This window comes from Passer montanus, unplaced genomic scaffold (assembly GCF_014805655.1).
Source record: "Passer montanus isolate IOZ18808 unplaced genomic scaffold, ASM1480565v1 scaffold127, whole genome shotgun sequence".
NCBI lineage: Eukaryota > Metazoa > Chordata > Aves > Passeriformes > Passeridae > Passer > Passer montanus.
Window position 1 is genome coordinate 779,014 of NW_024359499.1, and position 27,156 is coordinate 806,169.

A 27,156-nucleotide genomic window follows, 5' to 3' on the forward strand; every position below is an offset into this window, starting at 1 on the left:
AATTACATATCCACAGCCACTCTGAGTAACCAGATCTTTAGACTTTAAGCATACACTTATTTGAACCTGAACCAGTGAACTGCAAAAGTGCAATGCTCAACAACAGACTGGGTTTGCAAAGCTCCAGCTGAGTGTTTAAATCTCTTGGAACATGGAAATGTCTCTACAAAGGTGGAAGCTGAGGGGTTGGGATTTCACAAAAGCAGTAAAGGAGAGGGTGGTAGTGCCCCATACCGTGCGTTGCCATCGTATCCAGCAAAGATCCACAGCTTGTCACTGTACACTGTTGCACCATGAGCTGACCTGGCCACTGGCAACCTGCAAGGAAGAAAATGCAGACAACAATCTTCCCTCTGCAGCTGCAGAGGGGCTGCAGAAGGATCTAAGAGCTAAAATGCACATGTAAAAAGAAATAGTTTCTGCCGTGCACCCTCCAAACACTGAGTGAGCCTCTGAAGGCATGTATTGGTTTTGCACTCTGCTGCCTTCAATGCAGACAGGAAAAAAAAAAAGAAAAAAAAGTCCCAACTAATTCCTTGCCAGGACTCAAATACTCTCAGAGTATTTTGCATAAAGTAGTTAAATAATGGGAAAATTCATAGCACCACTGGTAGAGCAAGGTGGCAATCAGCTCTGGCTATGAACATCCCACACGTGTTCCCACAGACAAAGCAGGACCAACACAGAAATGAGACCAGGACAGAGCTCAGGATGCTCATTTGGGATCATTCAGGGTTGTTCCCAAGATGTAGTGCCCACAATGAAACACCAAACCTATGATTTCTCTTCCACGATCTTTGTTTTAACTAAATCAGCCAGGTTGAACAAACCTGTGACACCACAAGGCATCTGTTGGCTTGTCTGAGGTCATTGTGAAGCATGAACACTAACTCTGGGGAACAAGCAAAATGTGAGTTTGTAAACTGAGTAAGAACTGCTCTCCAAAATGTCCCAAGTTACCAGAATTAACCAGAAAGAGAAATTACTAATACAGTTTCTGTTCTGAAATGTAATATGCTCATCAGAGGTGAGCAACAGTAACACAAGAATGGAGGGGATATTCCTCATCCCTCTCCACAAATCACAATAACAATTGTTCCCTTCCCTCTCCCCACTGAAACCAGCATTCCAGAAGCTTCAGCCATGTATAGGACTGCAAGTAAAGACACCACACAACCCTTACTGGGGAGTGGTAAACACAGAAATGTTTGGGGCAGAAAGAGACTTCGAAGTCCATCCAGCCCCACCCCCTGCCAGAGGCAGGGACACCTTCCACCATCCCAGGTTGCTCCAAGTCCCATCTAACCTGGCCTCGGACACTTCCAGGGATGGGGCAGCCACAGCTGCTCTGGGCATCCTGTGCCAGGGCCTTACCAAACATACAGCCAAGACTTCCCTCCAAATAGCCCATCTATTCCTGCTCTGCCAGGATGAGGCCATTACCCCTTATCCTGTTCAGGCCCTTGTAAAAAACACTAAGAGCTGGATCACAATCACTGTCAGAAATGGCATTCTGAAATGTGCACAGAGTCAACTTTAGGAATGTGTTAGTGATTTTGATTTTCCTTGAACAACGAATCTCAGGAGCCCTTTCCTTCACAAGGAAAGGATATTGTGGATTTCCAAGCTAACCTTGAAACTGAAACAATTCAGAAAAAAAACCCAGCTCCCTTTTCTCCCATTCCTTCTGTCATGGACCTGAAACATGAAGAGGGGATTTTGGACAAATTTCCATTGTAGTGCATTCTGGAATGGAGGCCTTCCAAAAAAAACTCCTGTAGAACCAAAAAACGTTAATTGAGAAAGCAGAGCAGCAACCATGCTGCAGCCCTAACATCAGCACTGTAACTAGGTCTGACTGTGCCTTATGAAATGATGCCAAGCTACCCTCACTCCCCCAAAACATGAGGCAATGATACCAGCTCTTACCTTCCCTCAGTCTTCCACTCTGTCCACTGCCCAGTTGCAAACTTATACTCAAAGAGGTCGTTTTTATTCTTCAGGTTAGAATTGGAATAGATATCTCCAGTATAACCACCTGGACAACAAGAATTCCATTAGACTCCCAGGCAATGGAGCACACACACTCCCAGGCGTTGCATTACGAGAAATTTTAGATTGCATTAAATGTTTGGCTAATGGACTACTACAGAAAGGAGACTTCTCTTCCACTCCTTCTCCTAAAGAATCACTGAGGCAATGAGCTTCAAGTTATCTTTCAACAAAACAGCGCCATCTTTCCAAACTTAAGCTGAAATCACAGCCATGAAAAACACTGGACTGGATTTGCTACTGAATGCAATCTTTGACACCTCTTAAAGATCTCTTCTTCTTTTTCCAAACCAGTACAGCAGCACATCTGCCACTTCCAGTACAACCTGCTGCTGCCTTACCAAAAACAAACATGCTGCTCCCGTAGACCACGGCGGAGTGGTGGTACCGTGGTGCCGGCGGCGTCCCCGTGGTGAAAGCCCTGCACAGGGTACAACAGCAGCAGTCAAACACCCCGGTCCTGCCCTGGGCACTCACAGCTACTGTGCACTCAGAAAAGAAACAACTATTAGAAGTTACTTTGTTCCCGAGTGTTTCCCTGGTTTTGGATAGTTGATTGCACTAAGATTTTATGGAACAGCAATATAGTGTAAAAGGTTACAAATATGCTGAAATCCATTCGGCAGAGCTGGAAAGTGAGACACAGGTGACATAAGACAGACTGTCTACTGCAGAGCAAAGGAGCCAAGAAAGGTGTGAGGATCCCTGGCACCTTCTCTGGCCCAAAGGGTGCAGGAAACCTGGTCCCTCTGCCCTCCCACAGGCTGCAGGAACAGAGGTGACCCTGGTCCTCTCCCACGCTGTGCCACCCGGCCTCCCCTGGGGCAGCATCGATAGCCCGATGGCCCAGCACACAGCAGGACGGCAGAGAGCAGCTGTGACAGCACTGGGCGGAGGTGACACTTCTTCTCGGGTACTCAGTAGTGCCACAAACTTCTACACCCAGCCCGAGGTGCTGAGGGAAGCCGCGGTGTGTCCCGGCCCCGCCAGCGACCAGGGACGGCCAGGGGCCGCGCTGCCCACCTGCACCACGAGCAGTCCTTCACGTCGAAGCGCAGCAGATCGTTCAGCATCGTCTTCCTGCGGGCAGGGACGGGAGAAGCGGCTGAGGCAGGCCGGGGGCGAGGGAGAGGGGCAGCCACGGACCCGCAACCCTGCTCCCCTCACGCCTGTCTCCTCTCACACCCTGTTCCCCTGACACCCATCTTCCCTCATACCCACCTCCCCTCACACCCACCTACCCTCACGCCCACCTCCCTTTACACCCCGTTCCCCTCACACCCATCTCCCCTCACAGCCCGTTCCCCTCACATCCATCTCCACTCACACCCATCTCCCCTCACACCCATCTCCCCTCACACCCATCTTCCCTCACACACATCTCCCCTCACATCCATCTCCCCTCACAGCCCGTTCCCCTCACACCCATCTCCCCTCACACCTATCTCCCCTCACACCCATCTCCCCTCATCCCCGGCGTTCCCGGCTCCCCTTACCCGTTGTCCCCGCCGAACACGTAGATCGCATCCCGATAAGCCACCACAGTGTGTTTGCTGCGCCTGCGGGCGGCACGGACAGGTCAGCGGCGCCGGGAGCCCCCCTCCAACCATCCCGTCCGCTCCCCAGCTCACCGGGCCCCCACGAACTCGTCGCAGGGTGGGAGGCGGCGCCAGCGGTGCACGGTCTCGAAGGGCCCGAAGTTGAGGGTGAGGTACTCGACGCTGTCCGAGCAGCTGTGGTCGAAGTCCACGCTCGGGGCCACCTTCGAGCGCCCCGCGCCACCCGCCGGGGCCGCGGCCGCCGCCATGGCCCACGCCTGCCCCCCCGGACTACAGCTCCCGGCGTGCCCCACCGTGCGCCCGCCTTCCGGCGCGCCTGCAGCCCAACAGTCAGACTACAACTCCCGGCGTGCACCGCGCCCGGGGCGCCGGCCTGGCAGCTGCCAACCCCTGGACTACAGCCCCCAGCATGCACCGCCAGAGGGGCGGGGCCCGAAGGCCGCTGTGGAGCCGGAGCGGCGCGTTCGAGGTCGAGGCGGGAGCGGCGCCGCCCGGGTAACGGCGGGGCAGCCGGGCGGGAGGCTGCGTTACCAGGGTTTGTTTGTTAATTCAGAAAACAGAACAATACTGAGGGACACGCGTAAAGGCTCGTTGCAGGGCCCGAGCTGGGCGCTTCGCTGGCTGAAGGCGTCGGAGGCTCGCGCTGCTCCCGGAGCACGCTCGGGGAGCAAACGTGGCCGGTTCGTCCCGCAGAGGCGCCCTGAGCGGGACACGCCTGCCAGGCACCAGGGCAGCGGTGGCGTGTGCCCTCGGCCGTGCACTCCCCCACAGCCCGTCCTTTGCTTCTCCTTAGTTTATGTTTCCTTACGTGGTGCCAGGCACCTCTGACTGTTAGTTTATCTTGTTCGCAGCAGCAGGCAACACAAGTGGTGCTGACCTCAGGCGCTGCTTCAGAGTCCAGCAGGTTCCATCCTGAGCACTCGCTGTGTGACTGGTCAGAGGTTTTTCAGCACAATTCCTGCAGCAAGCACAATCCTTGCATAAAGGCACATCACAGAGTGAGCCTTCAGGATTTTATTAGGAAAGGTGACAGTGGTTAGGCAGAAAAGCAATGAAGTCGTGAGCACCAGCAGGACTGTGCTGAGGTCCCTCAAACCATGTCCCTCGTGCAGTCTCAGATCCTATCCAGCCTCTTCCTAGGGACTGCTTGAGTCAGAGTATTTCTTGCCAAGAGCACCCTGCACACGGTGAGGTGCTGGCAATAGTTACTGCACAACCACACCATGTGCCAGCCCTGCCCCTCGGGCTGGTCCAAGCTTCAGCTGCCATGCCCAGCCAGCTCAGCTGCATCCCAGCTGAGGATGAAGGAGGGAGAGTGCAGAGCACCAGTTCAGCCAAGAGGAACAACTTTCCCACTTATCAAGCAATCTGTAAGGGACACAGTGCCTTTTTTCTGTCCATCTGTGCTGTGAAATTCAGGTAAGTGAATCTTTACACGTAGAGACAATGCCACTTATCCCCTGCATCCTTCCCTTCTCACACTCATTGAGAAAGCACTGATAACTGCAAACCAAAGCTGTTTTCACCCAAAACCTGAGCTCCAGCAGGAACATGGCACTGACCCATCCATCTTTTGGAACTTACAATGACACAGACACCTTTAGATGTTTCAGTTCAGTGTCAGTACTAATGTCAGCCTCATTTTTCATGACTTGTTTAAATCTACCCTCTGACCTGGCTAAAGCCCCCCGAGGCCCAGGATTCCAGCTCCCACTGGAGCACACAGGAACCCCAGCAGCACCTCTGAGAGCCCAGGCTAACCAGCCTCCAGTGTGCTGTTTGCTCCTGACACGCTGAACACACCTCCATGCTTCCACACATTTGGCATCCTCTTTTGTCCAAGTGGGGATGGCTGGGTTTGTGCCTTTGCTGCTGATGCACACGGCAAAAAAAGCTGGTCCTGCCTCTTCCCAGAGCTGGGACCAGTTCCTCTGAGGACACTCCTGATCCTTCTGGAACAGCCATGTGGACACACCACAGCAGCCATCAGCTTCTTGGTGGGTTTTCAAAACTGCACTCTGGTTTAATTTCTTGGCCCTTTCAGTAGAAGCTGAGAGGCAAAGCCTCAGAACAAAACTCCTTGTGGACTGTAGGACAGGAGGGTCAGGGCACCCTTTTTGTTTCATGTTCTTATAGACCAGAGAATCCCCAGGGAAGAAAGACACTGAGACACAATGGCATGGGAAGAGCTTGTACCTTATTAGACACATAAAAATCAGGCTTCAAACTCTGCTTCTTGTAGAGTCAGTTAGGCACTAAAATAATAGAGAATGGCTCAGAGGAGTCTGCAGGGGATGGGGGATCCCCCCTGGCTCTGCCCACTCTCAGGCACAAAGTGAGACCAGTGAGAGACAGAAGGACTCCAGGTTATGGAGGTTTGGATACAGTGTGGAAGCAAATGATTCCACAGAGGAGCAGCAAATGCCTTTTTTAAAAGGAAACTGTAATGGCTCAGCCCATTTTAAGCATCAGATACATACAGCACAGGATTCCCTTTCTGTCCAGGTGACTGCCATGAAACACCCCAGCATCCTCTGGCAGCACATACAGAACGTGTCCTAAGGAGAAATAAGTCTTTAAAAAGTGACTTCAGGAAACAAGCACAAGTTCCTTTTAAATCTGTTTTATAAGAAGGATACCAATGTACATTTTAATAGTTTTATTTCATTTTCCCAGAAAGGGAACCAAAGGCAGAGAGGTGTTGTGAGTTACATCACACTGTTCTCATGGGGAAATCAATTTGCAAATGTTATTTTACCACTCTATAAAAATACACACAGGAGTGTGAAAAAAAACCAAAGTAGTTCAGAGTGGCTGTCGTGGAGCAAATCTGTTAAATACAATCAGTTCTTTTTTTTCCCCTAAAAACTGTGGCTCCTTCTGTTCCAGAAAACCAGTCTTTCATAGCCACATGCCACAGGAACAGAAATTTAAGTGATGGCTTCCTCTGAGCATGTGCACACACAAGTGTTAGTGAAGAACTGCTCCCATGGGAGATGTGAGCGACAGAGCCACATCCACGCCAGGAAAGAAGAAACGCACTCAGGTTCATTGTCTCAGCTCCCCTCCAAACTCCTGTGAACTGGCTCCATCCCATCCAGGCAGCTCTGAAAAGAGTCTGTGGTTCTACAAAAGAAGTCACGTTGTAGGATCAAGACATTTACCCTGTGTTACGTGAGGAGGAACAAGAGCCAAGAGGAACAACCTTCCCACTTCTCAAGCAATCCGTAAGTGACCCGGTTCCTTTCTCTGTTGAACTGTGCTGTGGGAAACTAAAAGTGCCTCTTCACAGGTAGAGCCAGTTTCCTTTAAAAATATTAAGGACACATTATTTCTTATCTTTAAGAACTTCCTGGAAAGTTACTGTGGAAAATGAAAGTGCTCCTGTGGTGAGACCAATGTGCAATGTCCTTGCTGCTTGCTCAGGCATTCTTTCCTTAGCATCCTTAGATGTGCGTTAAGATGAGGCTCAAAACCATGAGGCCACTGTCAACCTGAACAAGGCAGGCAGACACTGGAAAATGTTTTATGTCCTATCATAAAACGTGGAATTAGCCAAAAATAACCTATTGCTCAGATCTGGCAGGTGTGGTCTCTGGAGTGGGTCTATATCCCGATGGCCTGCAGCACTCGCTTCTCGTTGTCGTTGAGGTGGTCAGAGAACATGGCATAGCAGGGCTGCTGTGCAAACTGGCACAGGAAGTCGGTGAGATAGGCCTGGGAGGGACAGAAACACCCTGTCAGCACCACCCTCCTGGGAAATGCTGCTGCTTCCACGTGGCAGGACACGTATCCCAACATGCACCAAGCAACACCCCAGGACTGGAGGGAACAGAAAGGAGCAGTGCAGGAGGAGTGGAATCAGAGGGAAGGGTTGGAGCAGAGGAAAAGGGTGGGAGCAGAGGGAAGGGCCCATCAACAGCTGCAGGTGGTGGGAAAAGCAGGAGCAAAGGGTAACTAACACAGGGGCTGACTGGATGGGAGCATGTCCAAAAGGAATACGAAAGTCTGTCATGTTCACTCTCAAACCTACTCCTCACTTCTGCCAGTAGCTGTGAAGTTCACAGGTAAAAAAGCCTCATCTCCCTCTGTTCAAAGAGTTTTGCTCATTCACATTTCCATGTTATAGATATTAATGATAAGGAAAAATAGCTCCAGAAGTTCTTGGAACACTGGGCCCTTTCCAAAGTAATTTCAATTAACAGAGTGCCTTCTGGATGACAATCAGTAACTGATGTTCCAGTGCTTACATATTTGTTAAAGTACAATATTTTAAAAATTAAAGTTTATAGAGAATTATTGGAATCTGATAAAACCCCTCATTCTAGAGCATTACCTGGAGATCTATTTGGTAAAGAGGGTCCTTTAATGCATCTGGATCATCCTCTTCATCATCTTCATAGTAATCTTCATCTGTCAGAGGCAAATCAGCAGATTTTAACATCAAAAAGAGCAGATTATCTCAGGAAATTTTCTGTTAAGCTACTGAAACCCAGGGATCCAAAAGTAAGTAGTTTCAGCATTGCTGGGAAAAAGAAAATTGTATCCAGAATATTCTCCTTTAGGTGACGTGATAGAAACCACTGAAGCCCAGAACCAGGGTCAGTGGAGGCTCAAGGAACACACAGGTGAGCCAAGCACATGTGGGACACTCACAGGCAGGTTTGGGAATCCCATGCACCAGGATTTTCTGCCTTAATCCCATGTGAGGGTGACACTTGGCCAGTTCTGAGCTAATATGAGCAGTGTCCCTCTCTATTTCCCTGTAAAGTTCTCCCTTCTGAGGCCACATGAACCTGAGGGATGATGCACCCCCTCATCTCTTTATGCAGCTCTTGCTCCTCAAGGTCTCTCCACAAATGAGCTCACCCATCCCTAGGACACATCACACTGAGGTCCCACCTACACCTTGAGCAGCAATTTTCTCTTTAGAAGAAATACCTGCAGGAACCTCCCAGGTGTGAAGCCTGTGCAGTATGTGGACTCCCAGGTGATGTTATTTACAATGCAGCAATTTAATCACCATGCTGCTCAAAGCCATGGCTTCTCCAGAAAGTCCTTACTCACAATCCCAGAGCAGAATTCCTTCCCATGCCTGCAGCCTTTTTTTTGCTACTGGCAAGGAAACTTTGACTAGGATGTCACCTACTTGTTTACTGCTTTGAAGAAGGACTTTCAAGCTGTTACTCACCATACTTGTTTGTGGAAAGAATATCTGATAAGAACTGTCCTGCTAAGCCTTCATCTTCATCCTCGTCTTCTTCCTGATCCTCCCACATATCATTTGAATCATCTGTTTAGAAAAACAAAATTTCTAGAAATGATCCAAATCCAAGAGGTCTGTGATCACTCTGTGGGGGACTGGAGTTTGTAGGTGGATGAAGAAAAACACCTACAATCCCCCTTATCCTTTTGGAATGATTCCAGAACTGGAGCCAAGCAAAATGGACTGGAGCAACAAGAATGGATACTTGAAGTAGGAAGAAAGGCAAACTAGATACAACATGAAAGGGGAATTTTATTTGCACATGGTCAGATCCCATCTTCCAAACTAGCCCTAAAGAATTTTTAGGTCTAAGGATACACAACACTGACTGATCTTATTCTTCCATTTTATTTATTTTTACCTGGAAGACATTGGTAGCACTTAAATACAGCACAGGGAAGGAAGAGATGATGTCCTGATGATGAACTGTGCAACAAAACAAGAGATCTGGAGAGGGACTTGGACAAAGAGGAATGGCTTCCCACTGGCAGAGGGCAGGGTTAGATGAGACATTGGGAAGGAATTGTTTGCTGTGAGGGTGGGCAGGCCCTGGCACAGGGCCCAGAGCAGCTGTGGCTGCCCCTGGATCCCTGGAAGTGTCCAAGGCCAGGCTGGATGGGGCTTGGAGCAACCTGGGACAGTAAAAGGTGTCTCTCTCCATGGCAGTGGGTGGAACAGAATGAGCTTTAAGGTTCTTTCCAACCCAAACCAGCCTGGGATTCTGTGATTCTATGAGCTTATGCTTTGGATCACTATTCAAGCCTTTGCAGGATACATGATTTACTGTCACATAGTTCCTATACCACAAATTCTTCTCAAGAGAAGATCAAGTAGATTTAAGCCATGCAAAGAGAAAAAGCAAACCCAGTATTTTACCTTGGCTCCAATCTGCAGTGGTCTGTCTAGATGCATTTGCTTCCATGGCATTAGAGAGTTCATTTATTATTAATTTTAAGATTTTTACTAACAAAGGAATGTTTGTCCAGCGCTCAGGATCTGTAAGAGAAAAAAATACATATTCATGTTGCTTTTAATTCAAAGTTATAAAACAGGCCCATTTTGTTGAGGTGGAGTTTTTTTGTTAGGGAGGTTGGGAGAGAAAACCAACTGACATAAAACCCTCAAATCTTCTTTCCATATACCCCCAGAGCTACATTCCCAAAGATCTCAATCAGTACCAACCTTGCCTCCAAGTGAAGAGGAGGCAGGGGGAGAATCTTCACAGCTGAATGAACGTGTGACTCTACTCCTGCAGGCTGCTTAAGAGTCAGCTGGAGTCAACCTTTCTTTCCTGAAGTCCATTTGCACATCCACCAATGCTTTCATGTAAATAAGCAGTGCATGCTCTCAGGCATGGCTCTGCCCCTTCTGAGGCACTGTAAACTCCAACTTTTCCTTACCAGTGTTCCTGCAGGGCTTAACTATCCCACAGGGACAGCTAGACAGTGTATTTGCCCTTACCCACTAAAGATCCTATAAAATAAAAAGTCTGGGAGCATTAGTTTTAGCTCTTACTAATGCTAGTATTAATCTTTGTTTAACTCAAATGCTGGCAGTTGCCATTTTTCTCTCTGACCCTCATTGGTTTGGTTTTTTTAAGCCAAGAATAATCAGGTCACAAGTGATTTGTGATCACCACTCACCTCTTAAAATCTCTAGTGTTTGCCCCTATTCATCTCCTTAGCTGTCACCTTAGTCCTTCACTGCATCACTGCAGATCCCAAGCCCATGGCAGCTCAAGGAGCACTGACTGTCTGGAGAGGCTCCCAGTTTGGATCTGTACAGCCCCCACATCCCATCCCACCACTGGTCACACACGAGCTCTAGCACAGCAAGTGGCACAACCAAGGTCTGATTGATGGCTGAGGACAGCAGCCCCCAGGTGTCCTCCCCTGGAGCTCAGTCCTCAGGAAAAACTGCCCAGGGCTCTGCTCTCTCTAATTTAAAAGATTAATCTCAACAGCAACCTCCAGTCAAAGACCTTGGGTTCAACTTATTAAAAATAAGACAAGTCTTATGCAGGAGACTGGTAAAGTTTACCTTAAAAGAAATCTCTTAACTTGTTGAGTCATTGCTTTTTGTGAAAGTGTCTCATTGAAAAAGACATCCCTTTGTTTTAAATCTCTGCATGCACTAAAGACACTTTCCTCTCAGAGAAGCTATCAGGCATCCAGAAATATCAATTCTGTCTCATGATGCAAAACAGCAGTGAAGAACTCCCCATCCCATAACTGCCTCATCCAGTTATATTAAATCAGATATCAGGAGTCCTCCAAACCAGTCTTTGGCAGAATTAAGGTAAACAGATTCAGGTAAACAGATATATTAAGTACATTATGTATGAATTAGCTCTAAAAACCAACACATGCCTTCTGCAGGAACTATTTCCCACAGCTCTGTGTGATCTGCCAGACCTGTTTAAGGCCTTTCATAGCACCTACTTACAGAAAAACCCTGTTAAATACAGCAAAATGATTACTTACTTTTGGCCGACTTGGATCGTGTCCGAATTCCCTCATCCATATTAAATATTTCTTCTCCCTTCACCCTAATGTCCTGAAGTCTCTTGTCATCTGTGTTGATGCCATACTGCAGGAGTTTGCACAGTGCTACAGAACTGGGAGCAGAGAATGGGAAAATTAGAGATCAGAATTTCCCTGAAATGTCTGGTTTTCATAGCCCCTTCCTAACAGGGAACACACTCCAGAGCAGACACCCTGATGCCCTTTCTTCTACATCTTTGCCAAGAACAAGCATGAGAGAATTTTCCCACGTCTCCTGCTTTATGTCAGCATCTGAAACTGGACTCAGCTCCTGACGTGCACAGCAAGCTGGGCACTGGTCAAGCTTTGCACCACCAGCAGTACAGACATCCACCCACACATACATCAAAGGTTTCTCCAGGTCTGAAGGGCCACCAGGTTAAATGTGCCCCTGCAGCACCATGGGCACACAAGGATGGAATTAAGAGAAAAGCACTAGCAACAAAGCAGTAATTATGGCTGATTTGCAGCAAAGATCTGCCCCCTTTCTCCAGTCTCAATGCTCATTTTCACTTCTGGTCCTTCATGGCTCTGCCACACTCAGATCTTCCAGCTTGCTCCCCTCTTTTACATGTTCTTTCCATCTCTGATGCTCACTTTTCTACTCCACACTTCAAACCCTCTCCAGCTCCATGCTGCTTTCAAGCACATTGAGGATGATGCTGACTACAGGTCAAGGTTAACAATCTATGCTTGGCACCCCCAAATCTCTGTCTCTCTCCTGGCTCCATAAATCTCAAACTGAAATTCTGGAGTTCTGTAGAACTCTTTTTTGTGCTTTCACTTCTCACCCTCTCTCTCTCCCACACTATGGCTCTGATTCTGCTGGTTTGGACCCAGGTCTTACCTGCTGCCCCAAGCTGCCCAAAGTTTTCCCATAATTTCATCAAAACCCCACAGCCACTTCTTCAGCCTGCCCCCAGTGGCTGGGGACTGTGCACACAGGAGGTGTCAGGTGCCTTCAGGGTCCTTCTACTAACCCTGAACAAAGGCTCCTCAGAGCAGGCCCTGCTTTTCCTCAGGACACAGAAACTCCAGCATTTACTAATGCATGTTAAATGCCACCACAACCAACCAAATCCAAGTGTTGAATACAGTGTGGAGCCCTGTTACATCACTGTACACAAACATTTCTCATTTTGGACAACAGAGCTCTAAGCAATCACCTTTAACCTTGTTCTCCTGGTCAGCCTTGGCTTTTCCCTGTGCCATAAGCCTCAAGAGATCCTGCTGCAGACAGGCCTGCACTGTCAAAATGGGGATAAACCACCAGGCTTAGGGATGAAACCAACAAAATATAACCAAAAAGAGCACTGGATCCCCAAATCTGCTGCTTGTCCTTCAGGATTATTCACTAACTTCCATTTTGAGCCTGCTTTTTCTCATTATTTATTTCACAGGCTATTTGACAGCCCATAACAATGACATAACAACACACACTAATAAGTGAGTTAACAGCTGGTGAGACCCCTAAGAGTGGTCTGTGAGGCTTTCTGATTCCAAAAAAAATCTAATACAGCAGCTGTGACAAAATTTAAATGAATACAGAGCATCCCATGCTTTGGAATATAGCACTCAGCCTCCAACAGCACACAAACATGCTCCCACAGCAAAAGGGAGAGAACATTGTTGCAATTGATTTCTTGATTGACTGTTAAGAGATCAATAAATCCACAAGAAATCACCAGATTCTCTTAGGAAACCCTCTACAACACCCCAGAACTCTACAGTAGTCTACAAAGGCAATTCCAAGTGTGGAAGCTCTTGGACAGAAATTCAATCCCAAAAGCAGCCCCATATTTGCAGGAGACACCCCTTCCCCCTCGTGCCTCTGTTCCAGCACAGGAGCATGAGGCAGCAGGAGCACTGAAGAGGAAGATCAGAGCTTGCTCCAGTTCCCACAGCTCTCCTGAGCAGAAGTGACAGTGCAGGGAGCAGCAGTTGTGCCCCGTGCTGGCACACACTGCTCCCACCTGAGCCAGCTCCCCTTCCCAGCACTCAGAGGCAGTGGGATGAGGGCAGTACCAGGAGTATCTGACTGTGGGTCCCACCTGACTTTGCCTTCATACTGCCCATAGAAGAGGTGCTGCCTGCTCATCCACTCGGCCATCACAAACTCTAAGGCAGGCTTGCCAGTGGGGCCAGGCAGGCTGCACAGGAATTCCAGGAGTGGCTCCAGTTGTGAGTGAACCAAGTGAGCAAACACCATGATCAGGGACTGCAGGAGGAGAAAGGCAATGTTAGCTTTACATAATTTAATAGCTGGAAATGTTTTATCAAATATTTAAGGAGCTGGAGTGAAGCTGTGCTTACTGGAGGAAGCTGAAGCTCCCTGCAGGAGTGAAGGCTGTGCTTACCAACCCCGGGAGGAAGGGAAAGTACAACCAGCTGCAAAACACTGTGCTACAAAAGCAGGGAATAAACACTACCACATGGTCACTCAGCAGCACCTTCCCAATTCTGAATGCATTTTGAACATGATTTTAGGGAAAGAACTACAACTTTTGAAAAGGTTTTGCCATCTGACTCCTAAAGACTCATTCACTGTGTATGCCTAAATGTCACTTTCCCAGTCTGAGGGCATCTCTGTAGCCCTCCTGAGGAAAAAGCTGCCCATCTCCAGAGACCCATCTTCCATGCTAACACAGCACATCCAGCATTGCAAAATGGTTGGCTACAAGGGACTGCTTCAGATTTAAACTTCTGCATCTTTTAAAGCCAAAACCAAGCAAAGGAGAGCCATTCCAAACACCTATCATCAGTATATCCAGGAGTAAAAAATCTTAAAGCACATGAGATCTGCTGACATTGAAATGGCCACTATGGTACCACATGCTGGCTTGAAAAATGCACTTTCAAAAATCAGAGAAATAAGATAAAATGGTTAGAACAGAGTGAAGCTCAGCTGAGTGCAGCACTGGGGGCAGAGATGGAATCTTGCTCAGTAGTGCCAGCAAAATGTCTTCTCCCAGCTGCTACCAAGGAACCAGGACAGTCAGCACGAGCTATTTTACATTGAGGGCACAGCCAAAAAAAAGACAGGAGAGAGAAAGAAGACCACTGGGAAAAAAATCGCTCCAGAAAACTGTGTCACTACAAGTAGGTCATGGCTAGAAGAGATGGTGATGCTCTTTGCCTGGTCTCACACCTCACTCAGGCCAACCTGTAACCTGTCAAAAAATTTTGGACCTGAGGAACAGCATGGAGCTGTGTCACAGGAGGGACAGGTTGGGGATCAGGAAAAGGTTCTTCTCCCCGAGGGTGGTCAGGCACTGACTGGGCTCCCCAGGGAATGATCACACCCCCAAGGCTGCCAGAGCTCAAGGAGTGTTAGGACAGAGTGAGATTGTTGGGGTGTCCTGTGCAGGGCCAGGAGCTGGATGGACTTAATGATTCTTTTGGGTCCCTTCTAACTCAGAAGATTCCATGAGTCTCTGATCGGAGTAGGCATTTTCCTGACTACTTCAACAGGATACACAGACCCACCAATTGCACGAGCCAAAAGTAAACAGGCATGGAATGAAAGCAAATTGTGACAGTTTCTTCTCCTGCTGCTTCTCCTCACTCTCCTGGGTGCCAAGCCAGCTCACCTGCATCACACTGAGCGTCTCTGCTTGCTGCATTTTACTCAGGATGGCTCTCAGGATCTGATCCAGATTCTCTCCCAGCTCACTCCCGGCTTTCGAAATTAAAGTGGAGACCAGTCTGCCCACAAAGGCAGCGGTGAACTCGGAGGTGCGTGGGTCCAGGAGCTGGCTCACCACCTGCATGACGTACCAGAGCCCGTTGTGGCCCTGCTCATCGTGCCACTGCGCGATCTGCTCCAGCGCCACCGACACGTACGCGCGCAGGCACTCGCCGCCGTTCTGCAGAGACAAGCAGGGGGTAAGGGAAGGGCAGGCCCGGAGACATCCCCTTCACCATCCCAGAACCTCCCTGAACCACGATGAGAGCAAGGGGAAAACTGCTGCCACCTGTGAAAGATTTACAGACTCCAGCTCATTAACACATACACTACTCCTACTGTCCAATCAGCAGCAATCAAGATAACTAATAAATACAACAATAAATACAACAACAACCTCAAGTAGCTGCAGTTTGTGCCAATCTTAGTACCTAAAGAAATTCAAAGTTTTTGACAAGTGAGAGATGAAGACAGAGAAGTGTGACATGACCAAAACACAACTCAGCAGCTAAGCTGCAGTCCTTTTGAATTCTTCTTAGCACAAAGATCCAGCAAAGCAACCAATGTGCTGGTCTACAATTTCTCCCTGCTGGTCTCTTGCCTATTCTCACTGGTCTGTTGTTTAGGCAAAGACCACATTCCCATGATCTGCATTCACATGGCAAAGAGTAGCTGCCACTGTGGAACTCCTTACATAAGGAATGAAACCACCCTTGCTATTCATATGCCAGTTAAAAGTTGGAATGAAAATGCTCCCTGTGCTTCCAGTTTCTGATGCTTTTCCCTTCTTGCTAAATACTCCAAAGGCATCAGGCCATAGCCAAGCCTGCCAGCAAGCACAGCTCAGGCAGTAGTGATGGTGGAGATGATTCCCTGCTTTCCCTCCATCCCACACCTGGCTCAATCAAAAAGAAGTTTGCCTTCCCCTTCCCTCATAAATGAGTATAGCAGAAAGCTGCTAGAGGAGGAGGGCTAGGAGGACTTTTGCTGTCCTGTGTCTGTGAAAGTTCCTGAAGATTGTTCCTGCTATTACCAGGTCTGATAAATGTTATGGGGGTAGGAAAGCATTACAGGTTTGCTTGGTTGTTTGGGGTTTTCTTTTGTGTTGTTGGGCTTTGGTTGGTAGGTTTTTTTAACATGCTCCAGTGCACTAAAATAGAAAAAACATCCAGGCTGCTGCCTTTCTCACTGTAGTCCTCCACATTCAGGAATGATCAGGCCCTGAACTGCAGGACTTCCACAGTAAACTGGAGCTGGGAGAGGCTCTGAGGCGCTGCTGATACAGCAACTGGCAAACACAGCCTGGGCTTCTTCAAAGGCTGTGTCACCTCCCTTAGACTGGTACAGCCCTGCAATCGTCCCCCTCCCCAGAGCAGTACCTGCATAGTAGCATTGTCATCTGTGTTCAGGCTGCACTGTGCCACTGCAGGGAATGCCTGGCAGATGAGGAGCTGGGACAGAGGGGGTTTTGTATTCCTCACAACTGTGGTCAGTATATCAATGGACGTCTGAAAGGAAAGCACAAACTGTCACAGCAGCAGCCACAGAACTTCAAGTCAGCACTACCCACCCCTGCTGCAAACATCAAAGGTGTGAACTGCAGGGATGTGGCCACTGCTGCAACCACACCCTGAACTCAAGTCTAAAATAATTTTTAAATGCAAGGACCCTGGAGTCACACACCCAAGCATCACTGCTGTGAGCTGCAGAAGTTCCTAAGACAGTTCCCACATCAAGAGCAGTGTCACCACTCAAACGGCAAACAGATGGATGCTAATCAGAACAGCCAGAGAACTGTACTAGCTGACTTGTTCCACTTTGATTATATTGATTTAAATTTATTTTAATTACTCATAAGCAATTGTTACAGTCATACCAATTAACAGATTATATGCATATTGATACGGATGTTTATGGATTTAATTCCATACAACTATTCTACACAGTCAGTGCTCCATCTTTTATTAGGGCACCTGTATAATTTATCTCCAATTCATACATAAGTGATGCGTAAATCAGAAAAAGCCTTAGGAAGAAATGCAAGGAAAAGTTGTGTAGTCTGCTGGGAGAAGAGACTGTTCCTGCTGAAAGATGGCAGTGTCACAGCAAAATGACTGAGGGTGACTGATATTGTGGGAACTAGAAGGCCAGAGGAGCAGTTTAAAGCAAACTTTTGGAAGCATCTTCCTGCACCTGCAGCTTGCCTCCTTCACAGAGAAACCTCCCCCAGTGACTGAAGCCATTGCTCCAGAGTATGTCCACAGCAGCCTTTCTGCCATTGCAGAGCAGCCCCCCCAGGTGTTGCAGAACAGGGAACATCTCCAGCCCAGGCCGTGCCCCACTGAAGCACTTACTGCACACAGCCCCGCTGGGATCTTGTCAGCTGGGGCCTGCATGATGCTGACCAGGGTTGGGATCAGCCTCATCTGCATTGGACCCTGGCAGGCTTCTATTTGAGCTAGCTCCTTAAAAATATCCTGGGCAAGAGAAGCAACAACAGGATCTGGAGAGAGAAAGCACCATTTACTAAAACACACACACATCTCAATCTTTGCCACCTCTATTTTGGCTGGGAAAGGCAGCAACTTTCCCCTCTACCACAGGAATCAGTGTTCATTCAATTACCACTGATTAAGTTTTCAGCAGCAGGACTCAACAACAAAACCAACTGTGCTTTGGGATGTAAGTGGAATGCATACCGTTACTGTACTTGAGGAATATTGCAATGGTGAAGGGGCAGATCTTGTTCTCCATGCTGGCTGTGAACGCTGCATCCACTGTGCACACAATGCACAGTGTCTCCATCACCAGGTTCAGCACCTCGGAGCTGAACTGAGTTGCCAAGTGGATCAGGCCATCCAGAATGCTGGGAAGGAAAGGCTGCAACACGTGGGTGCTCTCGGAGATCTTCAGCTGGTCACAGTAGCTAGATGAGAAATTTGTGATATAAAAACACATTCTTAATTTATTGAAGTAACTTAAATATATTCCATTCTGGATAATACATGAGGGGTTGTTCCATCCTGTCCATTCTTATTCCTTAAGTTCACTCCTCTAGGACTTCTCTCCTTCAGTCCACTACGGCTTGACCTCCCAGCAGCTCAGCAGGAAGGAGGAGGAAAGCTCTCACCAGAAATCTGAGCTGAGTGATGTTAGAAGCTTCTACTGCCCCTCAGTGACAGATCTCTCCTAAGAGCTGCCCATCAATGGAGAAAAGGAAAGAAGTCCAGGACAGACACTGCTTACAAAGTGTTTTATTACCATGTTCTACGAGTGAGCTGGGGTGTGATAAAGCAATTTCAGGAATAACTAAGTCATAAATCTCTGACTTTATTTATTCATTAACATTTCAGTGCAAATAAGTCAAAGTGCTGTGTTTGGAAGTGGTGATCAGTTAGGTTTTAGCAGATTTTTTTTGTGACTGTTTTTTTTTTATTTTACACTAATGTTCATCGAGTACAGCAGAGCTTCCTTCTGACAGAAATGGGATAAGAAAATCAAACCCCAAACACTCCTCATTGCTGTGATTGGCTCTATAGGCCTGTATGATGTCAGTCACCTTTATGACCAAACAGGAGTAATCTGGGTTTCATCCTTGTGCTTTCCAACACTACCTAGTGCTACTCCTCCCTGTGACCATATCCATCACAACACTTTACTGTAGCAAACCTTGAATCTCAATTTTATAGTCCTCATTAGAGTTATTCTATTTTGAACCTGTTTGCTTACACTTTTTAAGCTGGCATCTGTTTCATTCAAAGCAAAACCTCCCACAGCCCAGAGAGAAATGCCATTTTAACAAACCAGTTTATCAGTGTGATTTACACTGCTGTGCCTGTGCTGTGGAATAGCCCAGGTGTGCTTACCCCCAGATGGCTCTGACTGCAGAGATGCGCACAGAGGGGGGCTGTGTTTCGTGCAGTCCACTGACAGTGGCCTGCAGGAACTGCTGGATGAGCTCTGGTGACATGGCCACGGTGAAGCGGCTGGCGGCCCACAGGGCCCGGCCCAGGAGGAAAGGAGACACTGCAGCAAAACAAAACACCCCAGTTGTTTCAGAATAAGCTTTATGAGCTTAAGATCACAGCTGCTTCCATCCATTATTTAAAATCTTGCCATCCCAACAGGAAAACACTGAAATGTGACACACAAGACAAGTGTGCTGGCGTACAAAGAATTTTTGTTCATGGGCAAAATCCAGTTTATTTTCTTAGTTATTTCAAAGAGTAATTTCTCATTTATTTAAAAAAACCCCTCCCTTCAACTATTTACACTCACTGAACAAAAGCAAAGAGAACAGAGGCTTTGCCACTAATTCCCATTTATCCAGCTCAGTATTCTGTCCCCAGCTGAAGAAAGCAGCATCTTAGGGAGAAGCATTAGAATAACAGAGCTCACACCCAGGGGCCTTTCACAGATTACATTACTAGTTTGCAGCCATCACCCTGCAGTTATAGAATGGAATTCTGTGGTTCACCAACACCACAGAAGCAGTGGACGTTCATTATCCACTCACCTGCTTGCACTCACTAAGGTATGATATATCTTTATCACATTTAATCCTGCTGCCTTTTCAGACTGTGAATCTCCTTACCTATCTAGGCTGGCCTCAAAGTGATGATGCTCTCTGTTCCTCAGCATCTTTACTGCATTTATTTATGCTCCTGCAAGTACTAATTTTAAGATGAGGACATAAAACACTCTGTGCAAGATGTACAGCAAGAGAAGAGCTTTGTTTTTTAAGGCAGTTCATAAAACACAACATTTCTTTGTCTGTACCATTACTGGCCATTAAATGGATATCCTTGGAGAGCCATCAACACACTGACTCTGGGAGCCCTTCTAGAGCACAGCAGCTCATTTACAACCCAATGCCACACATGTAAATGAATGTAAATATATGTAAATTGCTGAGGTTGGTTTCTTACATGCATTGCACACTATGCACTTTGCACACTAGTTCTTCACCCAACATTAACACAAAGGAAAGAAAAAAACCCTTCTTTGTAATGGGCTAAATAAGTGTTTCTTTGATGAAAAAGGAAGCGGGGAACCAGTTTTTTCTACACTGACATCTCAATGTGGACTCATCAATGCTGCTCACATTAATGCCTTTAACTTCTAAAATTTTAATTTGCAAGGACTTTTGAGGCCTGACTTTCAACAATTCCTCTGATTTTCTTGCACACAAGATAACACAGAGAGCAAAATCCTGCTGAGTTCCCAATAACAGAATCCCATTTAGCCAGGAGCATTACTTGAATTCATGTGCTACTAGTGTCAGCCTCAGCATAAAACAAATGGGATGACATGGTGCAGCAGGAATTCTGAAGGCGGTTAAACAGTGCTGGTGACTTTCCCAGGAACAGACACAAGACATCAGAACAGCTATTTTCCACCCAGCTCCTCGAACCCCACAGGCTCATGCATCCAGCCAACAATGAGATCCAGCTGAAAGCACAGTGCCCCATATAAAGGACTTACACCAGAACTGGGAGCATGTGGGAACTCACAAGATTTATTTTTCTCACATGAGCAAGGTGCACAAGTGTATTTTCCAATACCTCATGCACACATGAACCTGACAGATTCATCAGACTCCCAGTGTCTGGCACCCAGCAGTTATTCCCAAGGATGCAGGGTCCCACATACCTGAAAGGTTGAGGTCTGCCAGGACCACATTTGTCAGGAAGCCATGCATATCAAAGTGTATTCTGCCATTCTTCACACTGTCTGTAATTATAGACTTGACTGAGCCCAGGGCCAGCATACAGGCTTCATGTATTTTCCACCTGCAAAATAGTTCAGATGCCTTAAGACTTTTCCTCTGTCATCACTCAAGAAATAAATACATATTCTGAAGTGAAGTCACATGTAATTTTCTGGTCTAAGCTACAACAACTATTTCCTTGATCCCAACAGAGAATTTAAAAAAGCCTTTAAAGACATTAACATTCAAAAACTGCAAGATGGGGGCTTGGAAACTCCCTCAGGATGGGCAGCATTCTCAGTCAGTTCCTAAAATATTGGTGGACTAGTTGTTACTTGTACCAATTTTATTCTCATAGTAAAAAAGAACTTCTTCCATGAAATCTTGGTTTCAGCCACGCCTTCATAATTTATGTGCAGAAGCACTGGGACACCCAGTACATTAAAGGTTTACGAACACCTAATTTTGCATTAACATTTTGTTAATTATGATGATATAGAACGCTGTGCAAATACACTTCTCCTTGGTTTTATTTGTGAAGCCAAGAACCTACTTTACAACTTCTCACAACTAAGGCAGATGGTCTGATTTTGCAGCCATTCCATTACTGCTCATTATCAGAGGGGCTCCTCTGACACTAATATTCAAAATAAACACAAACACTGAACCAATGCCCTGTAAATCCAGGAGAATCACTGTGGACCAGCAACCAGGTACTCCTGCAGTGGAGTTTTCTTCTTCAATCCCCAAAGACCATTAAAAACTGCAACTCTGAAGTTCTAAAATTGGACACATACATCTGCATACACCACTCTTCTTGACACCAAGTAAAAAAAATATTTTTATATATATATATATCCTGAAAATTTTATCCCAATTAACCGAACATGAAGTATTGCAAATTTCTCTTCTGATTTTCTATAATTATCGTTTCTCATGAGATGTTTTAAGGAACATCAGGCTCTGAAGGGAGGGAGCCTTGGCACAGATAATGTGTGCTAGGAACTGCCCAAAGTACTCCACATGAAGACTTCACCATCTGGCTCAAGAATTGCTGTACTTTCTTTTTATTCTTCTAATCAGAGCTCTCCAGCTCCATCCTTGCTCTTCAGTAGCATTTTCACAAATTAAATGTGATTAAATCATGGTGCACCCAGTGCTGCAGATGAGCTTGACACTCATCCCAGCGCCATCCCCAGCACTGTCCCCTCCCGGCCCCAGCCCCTCACCAGTGCTCAGCACCGCTGTTTTTAGCCTGCTCAGCTTCCTGCAAATGCCTCGTAGCTGCTGCAGCCAGAGCAGTTGCACTCTCATTCTGGAAATCAGCAGCCACAGCCTGTGCACAAGGACATGGTAACACTCATTTGTATGGACTGTTAAAAGTTGCCCTTTTCTCTAAATGCCCTTCCTGAGGGCAGGTTTGATACTTGTTATTCCTACTTCAGTATCTAAATGTGGAATACATTTCATACCAGCAGGAGATCCTGAGCAGCAATTCTCACTGTGTAGGAAAATGTATCATCATCTTCATCCTCCACAAACTGCTGTGGATTTGCAGTCCAAACTTTAATCTAGAGGAGACAAAAAGGATAGGGCAGCTGAGAATTCAGGACACCAATGGTAAAAGGCAGCTTTTCTGTTCCCTGCAACCTGTTTTGGAAAGCTACTTTCAGAATTTTTCTCTGCCATAAGAAGTCTTCACCCTCAACTGATTTTTCTTCTATTCCATTGGAGAAACATTTGAAAAGCAGAAACTCTCTTTGTTCTGAGCTCATCTTGCTCTTCTGCCCCTCATTTGAGATTAGAGTTTGACAGAACTAATGACTGACCTGGAATCAATGCTACACAGCTTTATTTTTAGATGAGGAATGGGAGAAGCAGATAAATCTTTTAACAGAATGCTTGTTTTTATCATATCTACCTAAACTAAAAGATGATAGTTGTCACACTTGAGAGGCCAGGAGCTATGCAGAATTTCAGTACAAATTATTTCACCCTACTAGTACAACATTTTTGCTCTCACACAAAGCTGTTTACTTCTTTCAGCATGAAAATCCTCATTTTCACAGCACATGGAAGAATGAAGGAAGAAAGCCTGAAGGAGCTGAGGTTGTTCAGCCTAGAGAAGATTCCAGGAGGATCTTATAACTGCCTTAAAAATAAAGCCCTTTTACCAGGGCCCCAGGACAAGGGGCAAGATGGTAGGTTTAGATTACAGAAGAAATTCCTTACTAAGGGGTGCTGAGACACTGGATATGTTACCCAGAGAAGTTGTGAAAGTCCCATCACTGAAAGTGTCCAAGGCCAGGCTGGATAGGGCTTGATGCAACCTGGGATAGTGGAAGGTGTCCTTGCCCAGGGCAAGGGGTGGAACAGGATGGGCTTTAAAGTCCCTTCTGACCCAAACCCTTCTGTGATTTGTGATTTGCTGTCCACCTTGTATCATTCTGGAACCTCTAAGTGCTGCCACAGCACAGTGATGGAACAGCCTGTTAGATTACAGCAGCTTCCATGCACTCAAAACTCTTCCCAGGACACTTGCTGGTTTAAATCTCTCATTTCCTTTGTTTCCTACACAACACAAACATGCTTACCTGCTCCTCTGTGATCTGCATGTAAAGCAGGATGTAATAGATCAGGTCTGGCAGAGCCTTCTTCACTGTGCTCTTAAATTTGTTGTTTTCCAGCAAGGCGTGAACAAATTCAAATATGCTGAACACCAGATTTTCAAAGCCCAGAACTTCACCTGAACAAGGTGGAAAAACAAAAAAGAACATGACTGAATATGCCAACATACAAAAAGGTACAAATGGATGTGAAAATAATTATAAACTGTTAGCTCCTCTGAGCAGATATTTATTAATTCTCCTGGACTAGTAAGTGCAGCAGCAGCCCCAGGAGGATTTCTGACCTCATCACTTTCTGCTCTCTTCCCACCACACAACCCTCATTAAAATTTATGAAGCTCAACCTAAAACCTATTTGATTTTCTTTTGTCCCACTACTTTTACCTCAAAATTGTTGCCGAACTCACTCCTTAGGCCACTAGAAAACTCAAATTGTGTGCCTTCATTGAAGACAATCACAAGTAATTTGCAAAGAAGGGATGGACACCATTCTAACATGGTAAATGCACCTTTAGCACAATCTCCCATGGTGTTTCAGTCACTGTTTTGACAGCAATATTTAGGTCACTCCATTCCTCTTCAAATAGCAGAAGTGAAGTGCAAGCTCTTACCATCAGAATCCACAGGATCCTCCACTTCTTCTGTGTAATTTACTTCTGTTCTCACATAAGTGAACAGAGTTAAGGAAATGCTTTTTTCTAAAGAACAACATCTATTTTGGAATTAATCTGTTCCCGTCTTAAAACTGCTGATAACTTGGGAAGGTTCTCTAAAAAGCCTTTGATTTTGTGTAGAATCCTGTGCTTCAGGACACAGAGACAACAACCCCAGGAGCTCTTGGCTTTGTGCATTGCCCAAGTTCAAAGACCACTTTCCACAGACCACTCACACATCACTTCAGCACATCTTTCATATTATTTGAATTTAGATCAAACTTACCAAGGTAACTCAAAACTTCATTTATGTTAACTTTGCAAGAACAGAACCCCCCCTGACTTGTTCTTTCAGGGGATGTGAGCCAATTAACACCTCACTGCTGCCCAAGGGTGAGGAACCATCCCATGTTCCCACATCCTGCCTTAGGTTGGCTCTGCTCCCTGCCAAGCTTCTCCACAAGCACCAGCCCTGGGTATTTATGTTAATTTTGCAAGAACAGAACCCCCCCAGACTCGTTCTTTCAGGGGATGTGAGCCAATTCAAAACCTCACTGCTGCCCAAGGGTGAGGAACCATCCCATGTTCCCACATCCTGCCTTAGGTTGGCTCTGCTCCCTGCCAAGCTTCTCCACAAGCACCAGCCCTGGGAAATGACAGAAAACTAACCTGGGGGTAAGAAGGAAGGAGCTATCTTTGCAGATGGTGAACTGAAGATCCAACAAGTACCAGAACAAACACAAGGAAAGGAAGAACAAGACTCTGCCCTTTTGCAAACAAAAGCCCATTTTGTTTGCCCATACCAACAGGACTGTAGTAGGAGTCAGAACAGGAGAGGGAGAAATACACCATCAAAAATCCAACAAACAGCCCCTTGTACTTTCATAGAGTCACAAAATGGTTTGGATTGGAAGGGATCATAAAGGCCCTGTAGTTCCAATCACCCTGCTATGTATTTTAACAGGGGTCTGAAAAACAATATGGAGAGATTTGAGTTGTCAGTTTTCAAGTACCAGGCAATGCACCCACAGACCACTCTGACACAGCTGGGTGTGCAGTGGAGCACTGACTGAAAACTCAAATGGAAATTGGCTTCTGCAGCAAGTGCAATCAGCCATTAGTTCTGCTGCAGCAAGGGTTCTCCTTCTCCTAAAATCTTTACACTGTGACCAACACCTTTTTAAGAAGACAATTTTTACCAAAATATACCAGAAACAATGCAGAGCTCGTGGCAGTTCTACAGGGCACATGCATCAATCTGCATACATTTTAAGCTAAAAGAAACTTAATGGAGCCTCCAGAAGTAACAGAAAGATCCTGTTTTGTCTGGCAGGGCAGAGCACTCCATGTATTGTGCTTCTCCAGCAGTCAGGTCATTACTGGGTATGAGACTGAGTTTGTCTCGTTTAGTTCCAGGTAAACACATTCACTACCAAGGATATAAAGCAGCACTTTCTGTAAGGGTGTTCCAGACGATGGGCAGGATCTGCTGCATTGATGAAATCATGTGCTTTGGGTAGTTTTTCACAAGTGCTGTCACAGCCTGGAACCAAAAAGAATATCAGTCAAAAGTGAAACTGGGAAAGCCATCAACACACTCAAATCACAGGCTGCTGTTTCATTAACAACTGAGAGCACCCAAAGGCTTTCTGTCACCGAGGTCACCTCTCACTCCTGACCACACAATCCCCTCTCTTGCTCAAACACTCACCTACACACTTCACTTGGTGCTTCCCCTTTGGCAGGGAAGCAAAGGGATAACACAAGATGTGGCACTCTGGAGGGAAGACAATGCCATAATGCAGTGGTAAGACAATGACTCAAATCCAAAGCACATCACTGTGCAGCACTGTCTGGATACAATTACCCTGGAAGTGTCTTGTCCCAGAAAAAACCTCTAATGTAATGTAAAACCAGACTACTGCCCATTTTCCACAATTCTGCTCATGCAAGCAACACATCCATTGTACATCCAAGGAGCAGCTGGAGAAGCAAACACCCACCCAGATCAATTCCCCTCCCATTCTGGCTGTGGGCACCAGTGGCTGTGCCAGCCAAGCACAGGGGCTGCTCTGGGAGCAGCTTAGCAGCTCCACAGGGGATTGTGCCTGGACTTTCATGAAGCTGATCCTCCTGACTTAGGGGAGCCCTTCCACTGACACTTGCCAAAAGCCTTTTGGGACCCTCCAGGAGTGAGAGAGCTCTCACTCCCCCTCTCCTTCCCAGGGCACAGCTCCAGCTGTGTTACAGTTGTTATGGAACAGTCCCTCACAAACTGCCTGAGAGGTGGCTGCTCCCAGACACACAGGTGTCAATTTGTTTGGGCCTATGCAATACAACCCACTGTGTGCAGTTTGTTTGTTCACAGCACAGGGTACATTAACAGAAACAAAAAAATAGTAATTAACCTTCCAGAAAAACAGGAGCAATCTAATATCAGTATTGGAGATGAGCAGGCGTCAGGACTAACCCAATTACATGGGTTGGGGAATGTGTCTGGCAGGTGCTAGAAGGAAGCATTACAGAAAAGATCTGCTGAAGTCTCCGGGGAAAAATAATTATGCAGGTGCTGGCAAAGGATGTGAATCTGATCTTCACGACTGCTGCAAACTCAACACTCTGCCTAGGGCCACAGGAGCATCCAAACAGACTTGTTCCATGTGCCACTCCATATGAACCCTACGTAAATGTTTCCAAGCTCTACGCCCAACCAACTCTGCAGGAGGTGCTGCTGGAGTGCTAAGGGAGCTCTTCAATGGCTCTGCAGTTGTAACAATAGAAAGCTGCACTTGCAAGGTCACCACAGTCCTGCATAGCAAGTCATTAAAAAACAGAGCACTCTCCTGTCAGATGTTGTATTTCAACCCCTGGCCCTTCATTCTGCCAATTCCCACTGCTTGTCTGAACTCAAAGAACTGTTTCACAGATCCTCTGCCAATCCCCACCTATTGCTCCACCACCTATTAATCTTTCAAGAAAGCCCTTATCCTTCTCTCTTTAGAGCACTGCTCCTTCAAGTCGCTCTATCAAAGCCTTTTATTGCTTCTCTTCCTGTCTGCAT

General features: G+C 46.6%; 2 protein-coding genes across 2 annotated transcripts in view; both read right to left on the reverse strand.

The window, feature by feature from the left end:
• LZTR1 (leucine zipper like transcription regulator 1) overlaps positions 1-3,887 on the reverse strand; it is a 35,866-nt gene extending 31,979 nt beyond the window's left edge. The window contains exons 1-6 of the mRNA XM_039698491.1: positions 3,684-3,887; positions 3,549-3,611; positions 3,076-3,132; positions 2,394-2,473; positions 1,930-2,038; positions 235-318 (exon numbers count right to left, since the gene is read on the reverse strand). Of these exons, the coding sequence (XP_039554425.1) occupies positions 235-318; positions 1,930-2,038; positions 2,394-2,473; positions 3,076-3,132; positions 3,549-3,611; positions 3,684-3,859 (569 nt within the window). The 5' untranslated portion in view covers positions 3,860-3,887. The remainder of the gene's footprint in view (positions 1-234; positions 319-1,929; positions 2,039-2,393; positions 2,474-3,075; positions 3,133-3,548; positions 3,612-3,683) is intronic.
• A 2,331-nt stretch (positions 3,888-6,218) lies between these two features.
• The window catches only part of IPO9 (importin 9), a 38,611-nt gene continuing 17,673 nt past the window's right edge, over positions 6,219-27,156 (reverse strand). The window contains exons 8-24 of the mRNA XM_039698541.1: positions 25,538-25,638; positions 24,054-24,112; positions 23,410-23,561; positions 22,288-22,386; positions 22,045-22,151; positions 20,758-20,897; positions 18,972-19,131; positions 17,805-18,031; positions 17,460-17,608; positions 16,485-16,613; positions 15,011-15,286; positions 13,472-13,638; positions 11,361-11,494; positions 9,754-9,873; positions 8,803-8,904; positions 7,948-8,024; positions 6,219-7,328 (exon numbers count right to left, since the gene is read on the reverse strand). Of these exons, the coding sequence (XP_039554475.1) occupies positions 7,218-7,328; positions 7,948-8,024; positions 8,803-8,904; positions 9,754-9,873; positions 11,361-11,494; positions 13,472-13,638; positions 15,011-15,286; positions 16,485-16,613; positions 17,460-17,608; positions 17,805-18,031; positions 18,972-19,131; positions 20,758-20,897; positions 22,045-22,151; positions 22,288-22,386; positions 23,410-23,561; positions 24,054-24,112; positions 25,538-25,638 (2,310 nt within the window). The 3' untranslated portion in view covers positions 6,219-7,217. The remainder of the gene's footprint in view (positions 7,329-7,947; positions 8,025-8,802; positions 8,905-9,753; positions 9,874-11,360; positions 11,495-13,471; positions 13,639-15,010; positions 15,287-16,484; positions 16,614-17,459; positions 17,609-17,804; positions 18,032-18,971; positions 19,132-20,757; positions 20,898-22,044; positions 22,152-22,287; positions 22,387-23,409; positions 23,562-24,053; positions 24,113-25,537; positions 25,639-27,156) is intronic.